At 35.5% G+C, this 24,685-nt stretch overlaps 2 protein-coding genes and 1 pseudogene across 4 annotated transcripts; all 3 read left to right on the top strand.

Annotated features, from left to right (window-relative positions):
• The first annotated feature begins 3,093 nt into the window (after positions 1 to 3,093).
• LOC136225833 (uncharacterized) lies at positions 3,094 to 7,427 on the top strand. The gene is made up of 6 exons (XM_066013952.1): positions 3,094 to 3,378; positions 4,065 to 6,379; positions 6,470 to 6,614; positions 6,716 to 6,880; positions 6,968 to 7,144; positions 7,240 to 7,427. Exons 1-3 carry the CDS (start codon positions 3,183 to 3,185, stop codon positions 6,542 to 6,544), a joined length of 2,586 nt encoding a protein of 861 aa, XP_065870024.1. The 5' UTR covers positions 3,094 to 3,182; the 3' UTR covers positions 6,545 to 6,614; positions 6,716 to 6,880; positions 6,968 to 7,144; positions 7,240 to 7,427.
• Positions 6,710 to 8,623, top strand: LOC136227087 (squalene monooxygenase SE1-like; annotated as a pseudogene).
• A 3,310-nt stretch (positions 8,624 to 11,933) lies between these two features.
• On the top strand, positions 11,934 to 15,998 carry LOC136226672 (squalene monooxygenase SE1-like). 3 transcript variants are annotated; one of them, XM_066015289.1, is made up of 9 exons: positions 11,934 to 12,258; positions 13,198 to 13,342; positions 13,419 to 13,530; positions 13,622 to 13,796; positions 13,893 to 14,061; positions 14,217 to 14,435; positions 14,522 to 14,797; positions 14,905 to 15,183; positions 15,735 to 15,998. In XM_066015289.1, the coding sequence occupies exons 1-9, from the start codon at positions 12,110 to 12,112 to the stop codon at positions 15,870 to 15,872; spliced, it is 1,662 nt and encodes a 553-aa protein (XP_065871361.1). In that variant the 5' UTR covers positions 11,934 to 12,109; the 3' UTR covers positions 15,873 to 15,998. The 3 variants fall into 3 exon arrangements, with proteins under 3 accessions (XP_065871361.1, XP_065871362.1, XP_065871363.1); XM_066015290.1 differs by having other exon boundaries at positions 12,104 to 12,243; positions 12,330 to 13,342; XM_066015291.1 differs by having other exon boundaries at positions 12,119 to 12,258; positions 12,330 to 13,342.
• Positions 15,999 to 24,685: the final 8,687 nt, after the last annotated feature.

Raw genomic sequence — 24,685 nt, 5'->3', positions numbered from 1 at the left:
ATATTATGTCGCATTATATGACAACGCGACAACGCGAATTATATATGCAACATGATCAGAAGGCAACAGAAAAGAACAAAAAGAAACGAGAAGAGAAACGGTAACTTGAGATACTCAGTAATTAAATCATTGAAAACACATAAAAAAATCTTTACACAGCTACCATCTTCCCGAATCTTCTTCAACCTTTGAGAAGACCTAAAGTTCCTTACCTATTCATGGCTGCCATAATCTCTTCCTATCTCGAAGACAAACCAAAGCCTCACCTTCTATAACAACTTTCGTTTTCTCCCATGGCTGCCGACTCCTCACCGACAGTGGCGCTTCCTTTCTCCGGTGTCGGGCTTCTTCGATCGATGGTGACAGTTGCCTCAATGGTGGAGGATTTGTGAATGGCGAAGACCCCTTGGTGATCGTGCTATTCTTCTTCTTTCTCGGATCTTCTCTCTGATTTTCCTCTTTTGCTTAGATCCCCGTATTTACGGCCCAGATCTAACGTTAACGTTTTATTTTCTTTTAGATCCCTGCATTTCCCGGTGACCGAAGTATGGAGAAGGATAAAGGAGGTCTCAGCCAAGTTAACACCGAATGCGACTAGGGTGGAGATGGTGATGTTATAGTTATGAAGAAAGTGAGGGTATTTTGGTCCAAATCAAGTGAAAGGGTCTACATTGGTAAGAAGTGACGTAACTAATCCTAATATGTAAATGAGCTTTCAAATAGGTCTAAATTTGTAATTAACCATATTTCTCATACTAACTTAGGCATCAGAGAGGGTTCGCCGGTCGCTGCCCCTTGTCTGGCTGTTTTCTTCATTCTCAGGTGACTTAATGCTCATTATCAGAAAATAATTGATATCCCGTTATCAAAAGGTAAAGAGGTGGGTTTGTAATAAGTTTAAAACCTTGGTACTAAATAGGCATTTTTTAAAAATTAAATTTTGTTAAAATAAAATAATTTTTTCTAATAAAAACCCGGATGAACCAATTTATCGATTTAATTCCAGTTCATCAGTTCAAATGGGATCATTAATATTGATCCCAAAGTAGTATGACTGGACCAAAAGTTTGGCGATTGAACTAGTCCAATCGACCGGTCCATTTTGCAAAACCATACTCATAACATTTAATGTATGTACATTGTGCGATACGAGGCGAGGTGTGTGTAAAGTTTTTTTAACATATTAAACTAGTTTTTTATTTTTTACTGTAACAGACCATGAAAATACCGAGAAATCCATGGGATACCATGTAGAGTAAGATGCTACATTGATATATTTTACTTGGGAACAATACACAGATATATATATACAAGTAGTAGCTCCTGATATTACTCCTACAGTCAAGGAGACATACTGACACTACTAGCAGCCTAAGCATGCCCCAACAGCCTTCGGCAGCTTTAGGCATGTTATTCATTAATTACATTGACTTATAGTCTAACAATTACATTGACTTATACTCTAACACTCCCCCTCAAGCTGAAGCATGGATTTTAATCATGCTCAGCTTGCTATAGATACTTATAATATAATCTTAAGACGATACAACTCAAACCAAGAAACTCAAGATACTTTGGAATATAAAAACATAATTCGGGAGATACAACCTAGAAGAACAGATCGAATAGGAGAGACGCCAGAGGAACATCAAACTTCGTAGGAAACAGACAAGCAAAACTCAGTCGAAGCAACCCGTAAGAGGCTGCCAGCAACGTAATTGCATAAAAGGAGATTCACCGGCAAACTAACCGAACAGACAGGTCGGAAACAGAGAGGCGACGGCAGCAGAAGAGGAACAACGACAATCCGTTGAGGTGAAATTAGACTATGCTCACAAGGCAGACAGAAATGCTGAAAGAAACAACATAAACCCACAAATTCTGCTCACAAGGAAGAAAACAAATTCTGGAATCTTAATCCAGAAACCCAAGAGAGAAGCTGAAACAAGGCTCTGATCCCATGTAAGGAGGACTTTTCTTACATCGACGACGATAGAGGGTGGCCGGAATGTGAGGAAACGACGATCGGAAGCGGAGAGGATGAACCAGAGGGGTGGTGAGATAGAATGATGTCCCAATAGTGAGTATTCAAGAGACCCAAGCTCTTGACAGAAATGGAACCCTGGGAAATACTACCCAGAAAATATTGAATCCTTGCAGAAACACAACTCTGGAAATACTACTCAGAAAAAAGAATTCAGAAACCTTAGACATTAGGCTCTGATACCATGTAACAGACCATGAAAATACCGAGAAATCCATAGGATGCCATGTAGAGTAAGATGCTACATTGATATATTTTACTTGGGAACAATACACAGATATATATACAAGTAGTAGCTCCTGATATTACTCCTACAATCAAGGAGACATACTGACCCTACTAGCAGCCTAAGCATGCTCCAACAGACTTCAGCAGCTTTAGGCATGTTATTCATTAATTACATTACTCTAACAATTACATTGATTTATACTCTAACATTGACAAAACGCTAATTTTTTTTAATCTAGTTATATATATGCCAGGTTGAGTTGGGTTTTTAAAATAAATTTCAAATTCAATCTATTTTACTGGCATGTTTGGATGAGTCCACACTACACATAATATATATATATGTTTAAAATGTGCTACATATAAATTAATCACATTTTTTTTATTAAGTATCTAAAATGTTTAATATATTACTAATATAATTATAAATAATTAACAAATCTTTTTTTGTATACGATACTGGTTCAATTTATCGATAAATTTATTTGATAGGTCTATCCGATAATTAAGTAAAAATCAAACTAACATTTTCAAAATTTTAAAAACATAAAAATCAAAATTAATCATATTTTGAAAATATTAAAATTAAATTTATACAATTCTACATATTAATGTTAAATCAGCACTTTCCAAAAACATTAGAATTTAGTCTGACTTTTTATCTTTTCATTTTTTTTCAAAATAAGAAAGACAAATCTTACCATAAATTAAAAATAAATAAATAAATATAAAGGCTATACTCTTTCCCCAAATTAGTCTTTAAAAATATTCAACGGTCAGAACCTACGGCATTAAAATCTAGCCGTTGGCGAATGCTATTTCCACTCCTCACTCCTATCTATCAAACTCTCTCCCCATTCAAAATCTATTTGATTGTCTTTCCATTTCAAAGAAAGAAACTCTCGCTATCATGGCTGCGCCTCAAAGCAAGAGCATTTCTTCTTCATCGCGGTCACCGAGCAAGCCAACTACTCCAAGGTATTCAGAGATCAGTAACCCGATGAGGAGAAGTTTCACCGGCAATCCTTTTGCTAAGAAACAGCCTTCGATTGTTCCAAACCCAAGATCTGGGTTTAACCCTAACACTCCTGCTAATAGTCCTTCAGGTTTTTTCTTCTTTCTTTCTTTCTTCCTTCCTTCGCTTTTCTTTTTTTCTTTTAAATTATCGATTGTTTAATTGTTTGATCGATGACAAACTTGGAGAAAGTCACAAAAATATCATGAATTGAATTTAGATTTCGTTTCTTTATCTGTTTCGGATAGATCATGATTTCAGATAGTCTGCGGAATCATCAGATGTTCATGTGTTGTTCATGGGTAGCGGGAGAGGAAATTTTGCTGCTATGTTACGAGTTTTGTTTCCGTTTCCATTTTTTCTGGCTATGTTTTTCCCTGCTCTGTTATTTTGGTAGTAGCTTTTATGTGGACAAAATTTTCTGGTGATGTACAAAATGGATCTTGTGTTGAATATGGAAGACTTAATTGAACAAAATTTATTTTTAGCTGAAACTTTTAGGTATATTTTGCAACTGAATCACTCTTTGCCCTCTCTCAATTTGCTGCACACTCTACACATATATCAAACACACACCCCCTCTCAATTTTATTTACTAATCCTATCGCCACTTGCAGTAGTTAATATCATTAGGATTTATATTGTGCATAGCAACTAGAACTTTTCTGTGTATTGTGTATATATACTGGTGTGCAATCACGTTAATGTTCAAGCGATAATACAAGAGTTTATTGTTTTCCATACTTTCTTACTCGTTATTCTTCTCTTGACTAGCAGATTATCCGCTGAGGAACTCTATTGACAGTGAGAACAAGGAAAACAGTAAAGATGTCAATGTTAAATCACCACCCCCTTCCTCTTTGAAGGGCACAAAGCACTTCATGTCTCCAACAATTTCTGCAGCCTCGAAAACCAATGCAGCTCCAAGGAAGAAAATGCTGACGGAGAGAAGTGAGTCAGTTCGCACATCTGTTAATAGAAATGAAGCTTTAAATGAAGATTCAGACTTCAAGCCGGAAAAAGGTTTGAACAAGAAGAAGGAGGTATCATTTAATCCAACAGTCACTTATCTGGAGGATAAGGAAGAGGATATCATGACCAGTTATGAAGATCTTGACTCTGTTGTTGCAGATGGTTGTGATTTGTTTTCGGAGACTGCACCTGCGGTTGATGATTTTGTAAATCTCGACCCAAGTTTCAGGATTAGTCCGATGGCTTCTAATAGCCCTTTGCCAAGTCCTTCTTTGGCACCACTTGCTGAAGATCTTGACTCTGTGGGAGATGGTTGGGATTCATTTTCAGAAACTGCAGCTGCGGTAGATGATTCTGTAAATCTCGATCCAAGTTTCAGGGTTAGTCCGATGGCTTTCAGTAGCTCTTTGTCAAGTCCTGCTTTGGCACCACTTGATGCTGATCCTTTAATGCTTCCTTATGATCCAAAGACGAATTACTTGGCTCCAAGGCCTCAGTTTCGTCGTTACAAGCCTAACCCCCGACTTGAGCTGTATCTCAAGCAAAGATATGGAAATGAGCTTGAGGAGAGTTTTGTGTCTGATGACGAATTTAGTGAACAAGAAAGTGATGAAAGTTATTTGGATTCACAGAAAGACTCTGAAGTTGCTGCTTGGGGTGATGTGGTGCCAGAAGAAGAGGAGGAGGAGGACATATCTGAACCAAATTTGGTCGCCACATTTGAGGGGGCTATTGAAGGAAGAAAGGTGTCTAAGCGACATCTCCTAATGAGACCAAAGTTCACCGCTTTGTTATTTGTTCTGGCTCTAGCCGGATTATGGGCCTCAGTTAGTAACTCACCAATTATGGACCCTTCTGTGCTTAATAATCTAAACTTCCCTAATCTGTATGTACCACCTGAGGTTTCACAGTGTACCAGAGAGAACTTAGAAGGCCTAGCTCAGAAGTTCAGGCAATGGTTATATGAATCATTATCTTATCTTGATAATCTGGTAAGCAGTTTCACAGAATGGCACAAACCTGGTCGCTTGCAGTTTGCTAACACGACCATCTTGCTTGAGGAATGCTCCATTGATAACTACCTGATGGGGGATCACAGTACTTTTGTAGCAGAATTCATGCATAAAGAAAAAGAAGAAGATGCTACACCAATTGAAGCCCATGAGAAAGATGAAGGTGGTCCAGAAATTGAAGATGAAGAGAGAGTTGAATTTGATGAGCTTATTGAAGAAGATGCAGAAGGAGGATATAATACTGCAGCTGATGAAAGCAGTGAGGAAGTTTCAGATGACAAGGGTCAAGGATCTGGGTACCAAGAAGCAATAGTGGTACCTTACAGCGTTGTTGAAGCGTCAGGGATTATTATTGTTCCTGAATCAGATGAAGCAAGTATGACCACGACGACGACGACTGATGAGGCGAATGCTCATAGTATTTTAGCAGCAGAAGTGACCCAAGCTAGAGTTGAAATTGCAGAGTTATTTGGGCTGCCAAGTAACGCAGATGTTGCAGAGGAGTGGGTTGCAATCCTCAATGCTGAGCCAGACGTCGCCCATCCTTTAGCTGAATTTGTTTTTAGTCCAGTTGAAACTGAGTCCACAGTGCCTGATTTTGAAACAGAAAGCTCAGATTCAGATGCTCCAACAATGGAGACACAGAGATCGGGATCAGTGGACATGGCAGTAGATAGGATTAAGAACCTATTTTTAGGACAGGCAGTGTTGGGGACTATCTCCTTGACTGTTTCAACTCTACTTGCTGTTATTGCTTTCATTTTTATGAAGAATCGAACATCCATGGCACCACCAAATGCAGCATTTGCAGTAGATCAAGTGCCAAGGGCTAAGAAAGCTGATCAAGTGTCAATGAGTACACGAAACACATTTCAGCAGATGGATGTTCATAAGCTTGAAGAGTCGTGTTGCCCATCAGAAATGAGCAGTTCCCGCTACAGCTCATCTTATAGCAAGGAAGAACAGAGGGGTTCGAGTGAAGCTCAGAGCCAAGGGAGAAAGTCTAGAAGCAATACAAGGAGAGAATCCATGGCTTCATCAGATTGTTCAATGGGATCATCTTCTTATGGAAGTTTCACAACATACCAAAAAGTCCAAATCAAACATGTATGTATGCATTTTTTTTCTATTGTTCTGCTATACTTTAAACCATGTACAGAAACTAAGTTTAATGATTAATTGTTTGTGGTTATGTAGGGAAATGCAGAGGAAGAGTTTCTTACTCCGGTTAGGCGGTCTACCAGAATCAGAAAGCAAGTCACTTCTCCTTGACCGGATAGAATTGTTGGTGAACTCCTACAGCCTGGTGGCTACCTTAAACTCGTTGAGCTCGGTCTTGAAGGTATATTCAATGTTTATTAATTGATTCTTTATATAGTGCATTGTACAAGTGAGTAAAATTTCAAGTGCCTAGCTTGACTCTATCCATTCACTTCGATGCAGATTGTGTGGAAGAGATTGATGCTCAACAAATTTTCGGATATGCAATATTCAAGGATGGGACAAGTACCAAGTTATCTTATCCTTTAGATGGTTATCAGTCCAATGTTACTGGAAGAAGTTTTCACAATGGCTGATTCATTCAAAGGATGCGCCCTTGGCACCTAAGTAATTTTCCGCATTTGCTAAACCATATTCTGTTTGGTTTTAGCTCGAATTTTCGAAAAGTAACATAAGTATTCATCTTCTTTGTAGTGTAAGACTGGAACAAGGAACTGTGACATCACTAGTTGAGAAAAAAGGAACTGTTAAAGGAGTGAATTACAGAACTAGAGATGGTCAGGAGAAGATGGCTTATGCTCCCCTCACAGTAGTATGTGATGGTTGTTTCTCGAACTTGCGTCGCTCTCTCTGCAATCCTAAGATAATTAAGTATGCAATTACTGAAGATTATATGGTTACATTACTTACATTCTTTCTTTACAATTGAGATTAACGAAAACTAGGACTTGTGACAAACTCTACAGGTTGATATTCCATCTTGTTTCGTGGCATTGGTGCTAGAGAAGTGTGAACTTCCATATGCAAATCATGGACTTGTAATTGGCAGATCCATCACCCATCTTGTGTTATCCTATTAGTTGATATACCTGGCCAAAAAGTACCTTCCATTTGTAATGGTGATTTCGCTCAATATCTGAAAAGCAAGGTGGCACAGAAGGTATATGTTCTGAATTTGCTTGATTTCTTATCTATAACTAAAATGAAAGAAGTCCATTTGACATATGGTTTTACATTGCTTTCAGCTTCCCGCTGAGCTATACAATGCTTTCATAGCCGCGATTGAGAAAGGAAACATAAGAACAATGCCAAATAGAAGTATGCCAGCATCTCCTCATCCGACTCCAGGCGCATTGCTATTAGGCGATGCATTCAACATGAGACATCCATTGAGAGACCTTCTTAGGCCCTTACGCAGCCTGAATGATACGTCTACCCTTTGCACATACCTTCAGTCCTTTTGCTCTCTTCGAAAGGTGACTTAACTTTATATATACTTATGTTTTGGCACTACCTGTAAGTGTGAATAACTCAGAGTTCTTTAATTTGTTGTATTTGTGCAGCCAATGGCATCTACCATAAATACATTAGCAGGTGCTGTTTACAAGGTCTTCTCTGCATCGTCTGATTCAGCAAGAAACGAAATGCGTGAAGCATGTTTCGATTATTTGAGACTTGGTGGTGCATTTTCAAATGGACCTATTTCTCTGCTCTCAGGACTAAATCCTTGCCCTTTGAATCTAGTGATGCATTTCTTTGCTGTAGCAATTTATGGAGTTGGGCGTTTGATACTTCCATTTCCTTCACCTAAAAGCTTTTTGACTGCAGCAAAATTGATCTGGGTATGCATCTTACTTTCATCACACCAATAACTTCAATTTTTCTTTATAACTTCAATTTTCTACATCACACCAATAACTTCAAAATTCATCAAAATCGTGTTATGTTATTTATATTTTATATACTCCACATGATTATATATGATAAAGGAAAATACAACAAGAATGATAATCGTGTCAAACAGGTTGTATCTTTAAATTGTGTTGTGTCATAAATTGATAATCATATGTATTTGTAATTGTTGTTTTCCCAGGGCGCATCGAGAATCATATTCCCAATAATGAAGGCAGAAGGAGTTGCACACATTCTCTTCCCCATATCCATACCAAGATTTCAGAGAACTTGTTATTAGAAGTTTAAAACAGATCTAGCAATTTTTTTCAATTTTCGATTAGTATATAGGTCTATTCATTCATTATTTTTGGTCCCCAAATGTAGGAATTCATTCTTTTGTAAAGAACAGTCATTTTTATATGTAATTATTCAATTTTCCAAATGAGAAAAGTCATTGTTTAATGATTTCTAGGACCTTAATTTACGTATAAAAGAAGGTCCTGATATTTACAGACCTAAGGGCTGTAAATAAAACCCTACAAATTACTATATTTAGTGTTAATTTAGTTTTTCAAGATAATTTTATAATAAAATTTATTAATACTTAAAAATTAAATTATTAAATACTCCTAAAAACTAGTAAACTAATTATATTTTCAATACAATTTATTGAAAATATATGGAGAATTAATGCTTATATACAACCCTACGGGTTGTATATATCATTTGCCATAAAAGAAAGAGAGAGAAAATAAGGAAGAGAACAAAAGATTAAATGCAAGTTAAGTTGTATGGTGTTGGATGCATATGGAATGGAGTAGGAGTGACGAGTGCAAAATCGTGACATACAAGTGAAAGAAAAAAACTGGTAATGGTTATAATTATTTTAGTGTTGTATATAGTAATCGTAATCGTGTTAGCCAGGTTAGTCGGGTTGTTTTTATAATTCGTGTTATCGTATCCGAAATTATTTTCCCTTTGTATAATTAAAGAGTGTTATATGTCAATAATTACACTGATACGTCCCATCTAAATGGTTGATTGTTATATATATGTCCATCCAATTTTTAAGATGTTTGTTTTCAATCCTTTATATTATTAATGAATATAACTCAGCAGATATTCTAATAAATTATGTCAAAAACTTATTTTCATAAACTTTTTAACATATGTTTTTTTTATGTAGACTTTAATGGCGTAAGATTCAAATTTCATACTTAACATAGTCAAGTACAACTAAAATTTTATTATCAATATTTTCAACATCAAACAATTTTGAAACTAAATAATGACAATCAACTTTTAACTCAGATTACATGGGTTTGGTTGGGCTTAATATTTGTTTTGGTCTTGCCCAATTAAATTGACACCATTTTAGTTAGGTTGGAAAGAAAAAGAAAACTTATATAGCCATATATCATAGAACTTAATGACCAATTTTGGTCTATATCATACAACTTAATCAAAACTATGCTTATTAAAATCATAAGGTGAAATTCAAAACATCCTAAAACTGAGATTTAATAAGTTTATATTTAACGGTAAATGACCAAATTCATTTGATCGTTAAAGTTCATGTAAACACTGTTTGTCAAAATCTGTCAAAGTCTCAATAAATAAGTCTCACACATATAAATTAATCGCGAATTTTTTGGGAAAATTACAAAATTAGGTCAAATAGGAAACTCATTTACATATTTAACCCATTTACTCAACCTACTATATATGTAGACTGATTTTGTGTGACTTTCCTATAATACCCCTAACCTTTCCCCTTCCCACAACGCGAACGCCGCTCCCCCCCTTCTCATTGGTTCCACAAAAAGTTGCTCCTCCATTAATGATTTGAAGACTTTTGATCTTCCTATCTTCCTTTAAATTGCACGAAATCTGCACCATTTCGCCAAATCACAATGAATTTTTCTTTTTCCTCTCTTCATCTCTTGATTCTGCAACTTATACTAATCCTAAAAAACGAAGCCATGGTTCTTCATCTTCCTGTTCCTGCTCGTTACTTAGTTTCTTTCTTCTTGTTACCATCAAAGAAATGGTTATTCTACGTTATTTCCTTCGTTTTTCCCAGTTTATCATAATGTTATTGTCGCTTTTAAGGGTGAAAGGCGCGAAAAATGTAAGTATCTGTTGTTTTTTCTGCGTTTTTTCGTGAATAAACTTCGCGTAGTCGATGATTTTGCAAAGATTTGCGAAGAGAAAGAGCCTGAAACGTGTGCATCTACTTCGCGAATCGATGATTTCGCGAAGTCTGCGAGTAGAAAAGTTCATGATTTGACTCGCAGACTTCGCGAAAGCATCGATATGCGACGTAGATCATCACGTTTCAGACCTCGCATACCTCGCGAAAACATCGATTAACGAAGTAAAATCACCTCTTTCCCTACACATTTACATTCGCATGCTTCGCTAATCCTCATTTCGCGAAGCCAAAATCGTCTTTTTCCCTGCCTAACACGATTAATTTTTTCTGAATGTGGTTGATTACATAACATCCCTTTCTAGAAGGCGGCGTATTGGGCTGTAGGGAAGATAACTTTCCTTCCTGTAAATGGAGAAATTTCCCTCAAGATTGACACATTCACTCTTAAAATGGTTGGTTAGGAGATATTGTGCCAATCTTGGTGTGCACCATAGGACACATCCATCCTAAAAGGCATGGACTTCCATTTCTCATCCCAAAAGGTATGGACTTCCTGTAGAGAGAGAAATTACTCATCCGCTTCAAAATTGGTACCGGATTAGTTAGGTTCACTTTGAAGTGATTTGTTAGGGGTTTATTGTGGCAATCTTGTTGTAAATTTTGATAATGTTATGATTTTAATGTTAGAATCCGTTGTTGTTTGCCATTTTTTGTTATATACCACTTCGCGAATTAGCTTCAAAACACATCCAGGCTTCGCATATACGAATTAAATTCATCAAGTAAACCAAACTTTAGCTTCGCAGGCTTCGCATATGCTAATTAAATTAATCAAGTAAATCCAAACATTAGCTTCGCATAATATGGAATCTGCGAAGTCAGACGGGAGGGGGCGAGACGCGCGTAAATATTGAGGGTATTATGGGAAAGTCATACAAAATCAGTCTAGATATGTAGTAGGTTGAGTAAATGGGTTAAATATGTAAATGAGCCTCCCATTTGACCCATTTTTGTAATTAACCCGATTTTTTTTTTGTCAAAGTCGTTAAAATGTTTGTTGCGTTACTAATAGTACAATTACAAAAAAAAAAAAAGCTGAAATGAAAGAAACTGTTTTAATTTATCGATAAACTTATTTGGAATATCTGATAGGACAATCAAATAAACGTCAAACTAATATGATAATGTAAGGGTAAAATTGACTTTAATTGAAAATATTAGGGATAAGATTGTAAAATTTGATAGGAAAAAATTTGCAATTACCAAAAACAAATGGGGCAATTTTCAACCTTATACTTAAAAATTAAGGGTTAATGTGCAAAAATACCCTAACGTTTTGGACCCAGAGCAATTTTACCCCTAACGTATAAAATGGTGCAATTTTACCCTTAACGTTGGAAGCCAAGAGCAATTTTACCCCTAATATTAATAAATTGGATCAATTTGAGAAATAATTCATCAAACTGTCTTCTCGATCATGAATCTTGTTATCTACACTTCATATACGTGTGTCATTTTATCAGTAACAAATCACAAACATTCATTGGGGTATTTTTGCACCTTAACCCAAAAATTAATTATCTAAACCATAACGGTTAACTACCATTTGCGCTGAGGCTGGGCGTGTTAAACCTGTAACCCAAAAGTTATAGCCGTTTGTTGAAATCTGAAGGAAGATCAATCAACATCAGCTCAAGCTCCTGCCAAAAATTTAATTTTATCCATTCTCAAACCAGAAATGGAGTTAAGATCAAAGCTAAAGGAGCTGTAAATGTCCTAATCGAATCATGATGCCGGCTCCTGTAACCGGGTGGCCGACGCTGCCTGGGAAGTTGCCACTTCAATTCTTACCGCCGATCACTCTCATCTCCGTCATCAATCATGCTTCTCCATTTTTGAACTCGGCTTCTTTGCTGCTCAGGTTCTCAACCAAAAGGTTCTTCTTCTTCTTTTCCATTATCAATGCCTGTGCTCGATTTTGATTTTCGTTTTCTTTTTCTTTAATAGGCTGTCTTGAAATTGGTAATGGTTGCATAAAATTTGGGACTCCAGATTACTCTCCTTAGGCGTTCTGGAAACATTCATTTAACAATTCGTTTTCTTCCTCAATTGGGGATTTCGGTTGAAAGTTCAGAAAATTAGGGAAGATTGGCATTTCTATGACAAGTTACAGTTATAGTTTCTTCAACTGCAAAAAAAAAAAAAAAGGAAGAGTACTATTTTGTGATTTAGTACAAGATCTATGAATAATCAAACGTTTTTTCCTGTCTGGCTGATGATTATTTGACTAAATTTTGTAAATATTACCTTTGCTTTAGACTTCAATGCATTTTCTTCTTCCAATCTAGACTTCAATAGCATATATTAAAGCATTATTCTGTACTTTGTCCTTTCTTTTTTGCTTTGTTTGTTAACTTCTAAATTAAATTATGATATTGCAGATGGACTGTTCTGTTTGTCTGGTTTGATTTCATTTCATTTGGGTTACGACTGATTTCCAAATCCATGAAAACTTTTTTAACCTTAAACTCATCCGCTTTTGAGTTTTGACTTATTCTGTCGACTTAGTCAGACTTTGTTGAAGGGCCATCTGACTTATTTGGTCACAAAATGAAGCTAAATTATTTCTTCTGCAATTCATTGACTGACATTATCCTTGACTGCTATACATCCTATAAAAGGCGAATATGTCTTAGAAAAAGGAAGAAAAACAGTTTGTACTTGAAAAGAATTAGCCATTAATCTCCAAAATATACAACAGAGAACTTTGTAATCTCTCTTGCTTTCAGCACATACTAGATTGATCTGTGGAGATGGATTATATGCTTATTATAGCTTCATTTTTTGCATTGATTTTCTTGTATACTTTGAAAAGAAAGAAGAACAGCAGAGCTTCTGCAAAGAAATTAAAAAATGAAACTATTCTTAAGAGCTCTACAGAAGAAATAGCTTCAACTCCTGATATAATCATAGTTGGGGCTGGTGTTGCTGGTTCCGCTCTTGCTTATACTCTTGGCAAGGTGAACTTGCTATGATCACTGTATTATTGTTTCATTTATTAGCATGATTATTAAATGACCTGATTATGTATTGCAGGATGGACGCCATGTTCAAGTAATAGAAAGAGATTTGAATGAGCCTGATCGAATTGTCGGTGAACTCTTACAGCCTGGTGGCTATCTCAAACTCACTGAGCTCGGTCTCGAAGGTATCAATCCTTAACAACTGAAATCATTCATCTACTTCAATTGAAAAATGATTATGTTCTGACATGAGAATATATATATTTATTGATATAGATTGTGTGGAAGAGATTGATGCTCAAAAAGTATTTGGATATGCAATTATGAAAGATGGGAGAAGTACCAAACTATCATATCCTTTGAAAGGCTTTCAGTCTAATGTCGCTGGAAGAAGCTTTCACAACGGGCGTTTCATTCAAAGGATGCGTGAAAAGGCTGCATCTCTTCCCAAGTTATCTTTGCAATGCCTAAATCTTGTATATTAACTGGTTTGCTGTTGCTTTTTAATAAAATGATTATTCATCTTCTATCTTCATCTTCTATGCAGTGTAAGATTGGAACAAGGAACTGTGACATCACTAATTGAGAAAAAAGGAACAGTGAAAGGAGTGAACTACAGAACTAGAAATGGTCAAGAATTGACAGCATATGCTCCTCTTACTATTGTATGTGATGGTTGTTTTTCAAACTTGCGACGTTCTCTCTGCAACCCGAAGGTAATAATACAATATCTTTAAGTGATGAATGAGACTGTAAAATAAAAAAACACTACTCTAGCTTAGTTATTTACCCATAAATGATTCAATTAATATCCAATTTTTCATTTCCTGTTGAGGTTGACACGATTTTTATCTGATGACCAACTGTACAGGTTGATATCCCCTCTTGTTTTGTTGCATTGGTGCTAGAGAATTGCGACCTTCCTTTTGCCAATCACGGGCATGTTGTTTTGGCTGATCCATCACCCATCTTGTTTTATCCTATTAGTAGCACAGAGGTCCGTTGCTTGGTTGACATTCCGGGGAAAAAAGTACCATCCATTTCCAATGGCCAATTGGCTCAATATTTGAAAAGCGAGGTGGCTCAACAGGTACCTTTAGAAATTAATAAATACTGATATATTGCTCTGGCATAATCTAATAATCATCAAGCTAATTACTACCTTGCATCTTCTAGATTCCCTCTGAGTTACGCGATGCTTTCATTGCTTCAATTGAGAAAGGAAACATAAGAACAATGCTGAATAGAAGCATGCCAGCTTCTCCTTGTCCAACACCGGGTGCGTTGTTGTTAGGAGATGCATTCAACATGAGGCATCCATTAACAGGAGGAGGGATGACTGTTGCACTTTCTGATATTGTTCTATTACGGGACCTTCTTAAGCCTTTTCGTAATATCAGTGATGCATATGCTCTTAGCAAGAATCTTGAATCCTTTTACACTCTTCGAAAGGTAACATTTTCATACTCAAAATAACATTTGATATAGCTTAGCATTAGCACTAGGATTAATTATGAATGAAGTAACCTTGAGTGCTTTAATTTGTTGTATTTGTGCAGCCAATGGCATCTACCATAAATACATTAGCAGGTGCTCTGTACAAGGTTTTTTCAGCATCAAGTGATTCAGCAAGAAATGACATGCGTGAAGCATGTTTTGACTATTTAAGTCTTGGTGGTGTATTTTCAGAAGGACCAATTTCTCTGCTCTCAGGACTAAATCCTTGTCCTTTGAATCTAGTGATGCATTTCTTTGCTGTAGCTATCTATGGAGTTGGCCGATTAATACTTCCATTTCCTTCACCTAAAAGCATTTGTGCTGGAGCTAGATTGATCTTGGTATGCTTCTTTGATGATGACCTTAATAACTTTGTTACTTCTTCTTGGTATAATTCGATTAATGCTTTGAACTTTGAAAATGACGGGTTAACTCTTTAAACTTGTTTAAAATCATCTGTTGGTCTTCCAAACTTCCTTACAATCACCTATTAACATCCTGATTTAAGGAGTTAATAATGTCACTTTAAGCAACTTCAATACTAATTAGTTTGTTTTCATAGTTTGGAGGTTACCTTCTGAGGTTTAGGCCCAACAAATTTTGTTATTTTTTGAAGTAACATGTTGGCTTCTTAAACTTGTTTAGAAGTCACATATAGCGTCAAGTCCGAGAACTTGGTTAAAATGATATACTTTTTAAGCCATATAGAATTTAAAGAGGTTAATCATATTACTCTACCAACTTTTACTCTGCTTAAAGAAGAGGTTAATTATATTACTTTTAGCAACTTCAATCGTTCGGCTTGCTTTTATGGACAAGTTTGTTTGGGAGCTATGGATATATTGTGCACAAAATAATCCGATATTTATTTGTTTTCCATTGTTCTTTCTAGGCTGCAACAAGTATTATTCTTCCAATAATGAAGGCAGAAGGAGCTGTACAGATGTTCTTCCCAACAAGCAAGTCTGGAATCACAGTTGAATTTCGTACAAATAAGCTGTGCCCAGTTTTGCAGTTTAGACTGAGCTAAGTTTGTCAAATGATGATCAGGACAAAATTGAAGTGGTGTATAAAGTTGTATAGTAATCAGAGAGGAGACTAGATTAATTGAAAATTACAAAAATCTGAGAATTTATTCGTTTTTATTCTTTCGTTCTTTAATTCGTTCGTTCTTTAATGTACTGCAATTAGTATCCAAAGAATGTAGAATTACTTAATATATCAATGATACAAAATATTCTGCTTTCTAAATCTCACAATAGTAGAATACTTTCCATTTTCAATCATTTTATTTTCTTCATCTACCAAAAGTTTTCAGCTGAAGTTCATGGGCTTAGACTCGGTGCGTTTTGCAGAACAATTGATTCTGCCACAACTTAATAACAAATAATTCCTAAAGTAAGTTCCACTGCATCATCCCTAGAGAAACCAAAACTGGACTGAGCGCTCACCCGATAGCAGGAAGCCGGAATTCACTCTTTGATGTATCAATATGTCGAAAGTTGAAACCGGCCATCTGGTCCGGCCCAACCCGACCTATTACCGGGTCTACCTAAAGTATCTAAAATGTTGATCTTTATCCGTTAATTTTTTTTGGGTAACATTTTCTCATCAAAATTGGTAAAATCATACTCATTGGATGATGATAAATATTAACAAATAATAAATCATGGGTAAAAACAAGTATTTTGAACGGCCTAATGCTTCTCCAGCCCCCTTAACTTGTCCAAATTGGTCACTTTACCCTCTCAACTCATCGAATGTCCTATTTACCCCCTTAACTCCATAAAAGTGGTATTTCTCACCCCCTCAACTTGTCCATTTATCCCTCCAACTCATAGAATGTTCTATTTACCCCCTTAACTCCATAAAAGTGGTATTTTTCACCCCCTTACAATTCGTTATCGAAGCCTAAATTGATAACTTTTTTTAAACGTTAAACCTATATTTATGCTATTTTGTAAGTGGAACCTAAATTGATACTTCCCCAAAAATCATAGGCCTATTTTAGTACATTAACTTGTTTATATTAATGTTCTTGTTATTTGTATTTTTTATTCGTTCTTTCTCTTTTCAACTTTTTTGACTATTATAAATGGATAAGAAATACCATTTTTATAGAGTTAAGAAGGTAAATATGATCATAAGTGGTGAGAAATACTACTTTTATGGAGTTAAGGGGGTAAATAGGATATTCGATGAGTTGAGAAGGGGTAAAATGACATTTGGACAAGTTAAGGGGGCTGGAGAAGTATTAAGCCTATTTTGAACAGAACAGTGCAAATGTTATAAAAATAATAGGTTCAGAGTTAAAACTTAGCATTTTGAATATAGGTGAAAAGCAAAACAGTGTTTTAAACTTATTTTTTTAAGATTAAAGTTACAAAATTAACGAGTAAAAAGCATCCACAATCATTAAAGTAGATGAATTTTAGCACTGATGGTGACTAAAGTGGAGTTTAAGATATATAATTGCTAAAATTGGACCAGTCAAATAACTAAAAAAAAGGAAAGAGTTAAAGGTTTGGAGTTCAACCAATATTAAAAAAATCATGTGAAAATAATACTTTTATTCAAGGCTTAATACATCATTTGCCCCCTGAACTTGTCCAAAATGGTTAATTGGCCCCCTGAACTTTCAAAGTGTCTTGATAACCCCCTGAACTTGTATATAATATTCAGTTAACCCCCTGAACTTGCATAAAATATAATCAATTAATCACTCGGTTGTAAAAAAGTAAGTTAAATGTGGAAGATATGTTGCACGCATCTTAAAAAAGTAAAACGACCAAGATCAGGATATACGATTATAATATTAGAGAAGAGAATGTTTTATAGTTGAATAAGTAAGAAATTCATTTTTAACATGTTTTAATCTATTTTGTGAAATATGTAATAACATTCTAAGACACGTGTAACATATCTTCCGCATTTGACTTACTTTTTTACAACCGAATGATTAATTGATTACATTTTACGTAAGTTCAAGGGGCTAACTGAATATTTTATGCAAGTTCAGAGGGCTATCGAGACACTTTGAAAGTTCAGGGGGCCAACCAACCATTTTGGACAAGTTCAAGGAGCAAATGATATTAAGCCATTATTCAAATTTAATCATACACCATAGTAAAATATTAATAATATTAATAAAAATTATATTAATAATAATATTTCTTTAATACCAATTCATCATATTTTAAGATGTTAAATTAATAAATTTAGTATATAAGTTAATAATATATGGCCTAATACACAAATAACTCCCCGAACTTGTCTAAATGTTGTAACTGCCCCCCTCAACTTTCAATTGTAACAACTTACCCCTTAAACTTGTCCAATTATAAAACATAACCCCAAATTGAGAATTTTTTTACCCCATATTTGAAGCAACCGTAAAAAAGTTTCCCCGGATTCGTATCACGCCAAAGATCTGATTATCATACTCCACGAACGTTGCAGATATTGTATTTCACGTGTTTCTTTAATTGCAGTCCATGTTAGCAATTTGGGGTTGTGTTTTATAATTGGACAAGTTTAAGGGGTAAGTTGTTATAATTGGACAAGTTTGAGGAGTAAGTTGTTACAATTGAAAGTTGGAGGGGACAGTTGCAACATTTAAACAAGTTCAGGGGGTTATTTATGTATTAGGTCATAATATATCTATATATATATATATGTAAAATCTACTTTTTAAACTAAATAAATTTTGTTGTTATTATTATTATTATTATTTATTAGATATTGTTATTATTATTATCTGTTGGGTTAGGTCTAATTCCTTGATGTTTGATTTCGTCTGAAATAATTAACTTACATATGGATGGGTCTCGAGGTAAACTCTGATACCAAAATTAGTCGATTTATATGTATAAAAAATGAAAGACTATATAATCATGATGGAAGAGAGTGTGAGTTATCATTTTTATAGGTTGGAAAGATATAAAAATACTGCTCGGCTCTTAAATTTGGCAGTAGGGAGCTTTGATGCCTTTGGGCTTGTTTTTTGGTGGGCTATCTAAACATTTGATTTGAGAGAAAGTTAATGACGTCCTCTTTTACAGATATCTTGAAAATTTATTGTCATTCATTAGGGTGTTGGTGGTCATCATTGATTAGGACCAAGGTTCTGAAAAACTCTAGGCGCTAGTCGGGCGGACAAGGCCATCAATGATTAATCGGGGATTAGTCGGAGATTAATTGACGATTAATCGGATTTGTATTTTTTATTTATTAATTAGCAAATTATTGTATAATTCAATTAAAATATGTATTATACTATCTAAAAATAATAATATAAAATTATTTAATATAGAAAAACACGTATATTTGTAACATATATCTTTAAAATTGTGTAAATATCAACATTTCAACAACAATCTCATTGAAACAACTTAAAAGTCAATTATAATAAAGAAAAAAAATAAATTCACAATAAAAAATGCTTTTGTTCATTATCGTTTAGGTGGTGCCGAGGCGGCCTAGGTGGAGCCCAAGCGGCTGGAAATCGCCTAGGAGTCAATAAAACGCCTAGAGGGACTAATTGTAGAAAATTGGGACGGATTCTCGATTTCGAGCGCCTAGACGGGGCCTAGGCGGTCCAGACGGCCTTCATTTCGAATAGTGTAGGACAAATAATTACTTGGCAGTGAAAATTTATATAGACTCAAGTTAAGTCAGATGAACTCTTCATCTTCGATGGAACTTGGATATAAAGTGGAAAAGACGCGGGAGTGCTCCATTCAATAACGAAAGAGTTTCTTTTGTATTAAGGTTAGCCTTCTTACAAGCTATTCTCTATATATCTTCCTTTTTTATTTCTATATTGCTTTGTGTGAACTACCGTACATTTTTTTCCATTTAAAAAACCCAGAAATTTGTTTTCCTAAGTCCGTCGCTTGTTAAATGCCCATTTTCCTCTTCACTAGAGATTTCTTAGACGAGCGATTCTAGTGAAGGGGGTAATGGTATACTTATTGAGTAGCCAGAAAAGGCTTACGGTTTTGACACGTACGATTTTCTTCCCTACTATGGCGCAATGTGCCAAAGATTTTTTTGCTATTATAAGTTCAAAGAGGTTGATAAAGGTCTTCCTGAGTTGTACCAAGAGGCGAAGACTAGATTATGGCATGAGGGAAACCGTTGACCAAATTCAACCATTGTGAATGCCCTACCCAAGAACTATTACCTTGTCGGCAAGGTTGCAAGTATAATTACTCCCAATGATATGGCATTGGATGACATTATATATTGCGTTGGGGGAGCCTACACACTAGAGACTATAGGGCTTGAGGTTCGATATAATAGCAAGATAGACGATAATTCCTTCATACTATATGGAGCTCATTTAAACAATGGCTTCTAAGTTCTCCTTAATTTTTTTCTCAAGAAGTGTTATCGGGTTTGAATCTAGCTATGAGCCAAATTACTCTCATCGCTTGGTCCTAATCGGTGGCCATATACCAATTTTGTCATCGACGAGGCCATAGGTTTATTGTGACTCTATTAAGGCAGCTTTTTAATACTCAAGATGTGAGACCGTGTCATGTTAGTTAGAAAACACAAAGTTGCCCTCATATCTCCAACGACACAAATAAAATCCTTGAATGATAGAACACATTCTTTATTATGAGGAAAAAATGACTTATTTCCTCTTTCCTACTAGTTGGAACCTTTCCTAAAAAAGAGTGGTACACATATGCCTAGTAGGGCAACACTTGATGTCAAGCAAGATATATGGCAGTGACTAATATGAACTATAAGGCAAACTCATCCTCCGACCCAACTTGTTGGTGCAATGCTAGAGGAAATCTTGAATGAGTGCCATTGGATTTGGAAGGGATGGAGGTTCCCTATGATTCCTCACTTGAATGGTGGTTTTCCTCTTGATAAAATCAGGTTTCTCAAGAAAATTAGAGTCGAGATTAAAAGATATACTCCTAAGCAGTGGAATGAGTTTTTTTTCTTCCTTCTCATTTTTTACGCTTCTGATGCCATTTATGTTTACTTTACCCATTTTTATAGGTGTGATGAGTGAGTAATATAAAGGGGATCGATGCCTAGATTTTGATTTGATGGAGGTCGACATGACCTAGTCAGACCATAAGCTTTGAGCGGGCATATTCATTGTTGGCTCTCGAGGGAGAAGGGGCTGAGATGTTGCTGAGCCTTTCCCATCCTACCAAGGTGCTAATCAAGGATAGTCCTTGACATACAACAAACTAACTTGCTTTTTTGCTTTTGAGGGGGTTTCTTAGTGCTTATAGAGAGTTTGCATGGTTTGATTTAGAGGTGGCAAAATGACACACGACCCGATTACACAACACGAACACGATATGGATTTTTAGTGTTAGTGTTGAACTTAATAGGTAATAGGTCATTTTTGGGTTGACACGAAACTGACACGCTAATTTTTGGGTTGGGTTAGTGTTGATATGTGAACCCGAAAATGACACGAAATGACATGGATATTGAAAATTATTGTTATATTCTCTCATGTTTTGTGTCACTTTATTAATAAAGATAATAAAATTATAATTATTAATTGGAAATATTGATTTGAATTTCCTAAATTGTTATAAACACATTACATGACCCTCTAACATGATATTATCGAACTTTTCGATAATTATTGTTAACATACTAATCTAAAAATAATATAAAATATTTAAAACAATACCATATCTTCTTATATTTTTAAGAGTTATTATTAATATATATGCATAACAAAATTACATGTAACCCGAAAACACGACACGAAATCGACACTAACCCGAACAGGTTAATTAACACGACTTTGACACGAAAGTTTTTGGGTTGGGTTTGGGTTTACTCTTTTTGACACGAACCCGAAATGACACGACACGAACATGACTCGAACACGATAATTGCCAGGTCTAGTTTGATTGGTCTATAATATTTCCCTTTGACTATAAAGGTGTCGGAGGAGGCCGTCGAGATGCCTAGATTACAGGGAGGTGTGGAGTTTTCTAATGTTCATTCCAGGGCCCTGTTTGGCAAATAGCTGATAGCTGATTACCTTTTTGGTTAGCTAGTTTGACTAGCTGATTGTGTAAACTTGTTTGGTAAAACTTAACTGATTATTAATAGCTGTTTAGGTAAATGACAAATAAAGACATGATAAAACATTTATTTGGGGTTAAAGGGTAATAATTAGGGGTAAAAATGTCCTTTCAAAAGAAATGGAGCAATAAGCTGATTGAAAAAGCTCCTAAAATGAGCTTTTTCAAAATTAGCTTTTTGAACCCAATAAGCTCTTTTTAACCTCTATTCACCAAACACCAACATTAAAGGATTGACTAGTTAAAATCTCTAAAGTGGCTCAAACCTCTAATTTTACCCCAAAAAGCTTTTTAACAAACAGGGTCTAAGAAGAAGAAAAGTAAGGAAAATAAGCGAAAACACGAAGATGGTTGTTGATAAAGTCCAAAAGATATCTAAGTGGTCAAATGATGAAGTTGAGGAGGCTAGAGAGGGTGTCGAGGACGAAGGAGATGTTCTTAAGGATCTAGGGTGAATATTAGGATCCGAGCAGGGGAAATAGTTTGAAGGGACCACCTTCCGCTTTATGGGAACCGCTATTGGATCCTGAGCATTAGGATCTCTTCGACTGAAATCTCGCACTCCTCTTCAACCAGGCCATAAGGATCTTGTAGTTTGTTAACTATGAAGGGGAATGATATTATGGATGTTGATAGTGAGTCGAGCCATGAGTCAAGTTCCGGTGAATCTAGCAGCCTTGACTCTACAATGAGGGTCCAAAAATGGAGGGAATTTGTGCTAGGGAACCTTGTTTTTCTCTTGATACCATGAAATGTCTAAATATCACAATAGGGTCGTACCAAGAATGGGTGCATTAGGATGTGCCTGACTTGGAAAATATATTATATGGCAAAGATGTTTATGTTGTCCTCGCACTATCGAAGGATCTCTAATCGTAATTGTATCATCACCTACGATTTCTCCCTTTAGAGCATTAAGAAGGCGTTGAAACCCAATTTTGGTGAAGTTTTGAGTATGACAAAAATTACAATTAAGGAATTAGATCTCTCAAGTAATTAAAATTCAGAATTAAATATGTCTTTGTTATCTAACAATTTTGTTTAAGTATTAAAAATTGTATAAGGCATATTAGGCTACTTCTATATAAAAGAAAGCAAAAAAGCCTTTAGCAAAATAAAGGTCCAGCCAGAAGCAAGCCCACAACTAGAAGCCCAAGTCCAAACTCATAAGAAGACAATTACATCATCTTCCCCAACAGCTTACCCATTATGGATAAAATGCAGAAGATATTCATCTCCGTAAAAACAACCCATCTCTCTCACATACACAAAAAATGGAAACGGACTAGCCTACAGTATATAAGATCAGAAACTAGAGAAGATTAGTGGATGAAGCTTGTCAACATTCAACGGTCTTCTGAGTCTGAAATGGCTAGTTTCCGCATTTGGAAAATTCAACAAAGGAACTAGAAATCCCAGAGAAGACAGAGTACATTTCTTCTTAACTGTCTCCTTCTAGATTCAAACAACTAGTTTTAATCTCTGCCTATATAAGTAAAGCTCAAGAACAATTAAAAAAATGAAGCGAGCAATTCAAGCATATATGAGATATATTGTAAAAAGCTAAAAACAGAGTAAAGTGCAAAATACAAATCAAGTTCATATATGTGTAATTGATTAGAGAGAGATTAGTTCAAACATATTTCTTATCTAAATAAATTATAATCGTTCAATTTTAAATCAGTAGTAATTTGTTGCTTTGGTTATAAGCAGTGTTTTAATTAAGTGTTGAGTGAAGGTACTTTATTCAAACTTAGACTATTCTATAAAGGTTTGTTCTCTACCTTTGAAAGAGATCGATATTGGATTAAAGCTCATAAGAAGGTATTCTGAGGACTGGATATAGGCAAGAGGCCAAACTAGTATAAATCTGCTGAGTATTTCTTTCCCTGCTTTTGCCTTTACTTCTACTGAATTATTTTATGCTCTGAACTTTATCTCACACATTCATACTCCGAGCACTCGTTAAACCGTGCATACATTCATATCTTCAAAACCTCTGATAAAAGAGTCACCATCTGAGTTGGGAATTATGAGAAGCTGAAGCAATCTTAGTAGGCTGAATTACTGAAAATCTCAGTAGACTAAAATTGCCTCTAATACTGAGATCATCCGCTGTGTGTTTGTTGACTTGATTAAGAAAAGTTTTTAAAGGCGTAAATTACTCAATAGTTCTATTCACACCCTTTAGAACTAATTCCCCTTATTAGGAGCAATAGAAGGTATGTTATATTTGTGTTAACCTTTTTGTGTTGCATCTATCGGAAAGATTGGCTAAAGTGTTAAAGGAATATGTGTGTTTTCTTCGAGGCTTTTATAGATACGTATGTGATATCTATTCAACAAGTCAAACAGAGGGATGTCAAACGAGAGAGCCAATAGAAGCTTGGTAGATGACCAAATAGAAGACATGTCAAGTGTTAAGCCCAAAATATACCCAAAATATCATTAATATTTACATTAGTTTTGCTATGAAATCATGCTGTTTATATCTATTTAGAGTAATTTTACGTCCGAATATGTTTCTTTCATGCAAGGTACTTAAATATTTGGTAAAATCCAAATAGGAACGAAAATAGGTCAAAAATGAAGGAAAAACCCTAAATTACGAACCAAAAGACGAGGAAATTTAGCGCACCGATACAAGGAGGACGAGAAATGACGGACTCGGGAAGAAGATCCCGTGTCGCGATCGAGATTCCCTAATCTCGATCGCGACACGCTGTTTTGAGGCAATTCGCCCTTTCGTTCTGAAGACTGAAAA

This window comes from Euphorbia lathyris, chromosome 4 (genome assembly GCF_963576675.1).
Source record: "Euphorbia lathyris chromosome 4, ddEupLath1.1, whole genome shotgun sequence".
NCBI classification, from domain to species: domain Eukaryota; kingdom Viridiplantae; phylum Streptophyta; class Magnoliopsida; order Malpighiales; family Euphorbiaceae; genus Euphorbia; species Euphorbia lathyris.
The sequence above is the reverse complement of the archived record's forward strand: the minus strand, read 5'-3'. Positions and strand labels throughout refer to the sequence as shown.

Coding starts and splice junctions, on each gene's coding strand:
- LOC136225833 (XM_066013952.1), top strand. CDS start 3,183: ATGGCTGCGCCTCAAAGCAAGAGCATTTCTTCTTCATCGCGGTCACCG. Junction 3,379..4,064: donor TCCTGCTAATAGTCCTTCAG/GTTTTTTCTTCT, acceptor CTTGACTAGCAG/ATTATCCGCTGAGGAACTCT. Junction 6,380..6,469: donor AAAAAGTCCAAATCAAACAT/GTATGTATGCAT, acceptor GTGGTTATGTAG/GGAAATGCAGAGGAAGAGTT.
- LOC136226672 (XM_066015289.1), top strand. CDS start 12,110: ATGATGCCGGCTCCTGTAACCGGGTGGCCGACGCTGCCTGGGAAGTTG. Junction 12,259..13,197: donor CTCAGGTTCTCAACCAAAAG/GTTCTTCTTCTT, acceptor TACTTTGAAAAG/AAAGAAGAACAGCAGAGCTT. Junction 14,436..14,521: donor AAAGCGAGGTGGCTCAACAG/GTACCTTTAGAA, acceptor TGCATCTTCTAG/ATTCCCTCTGAGTTACGCGA.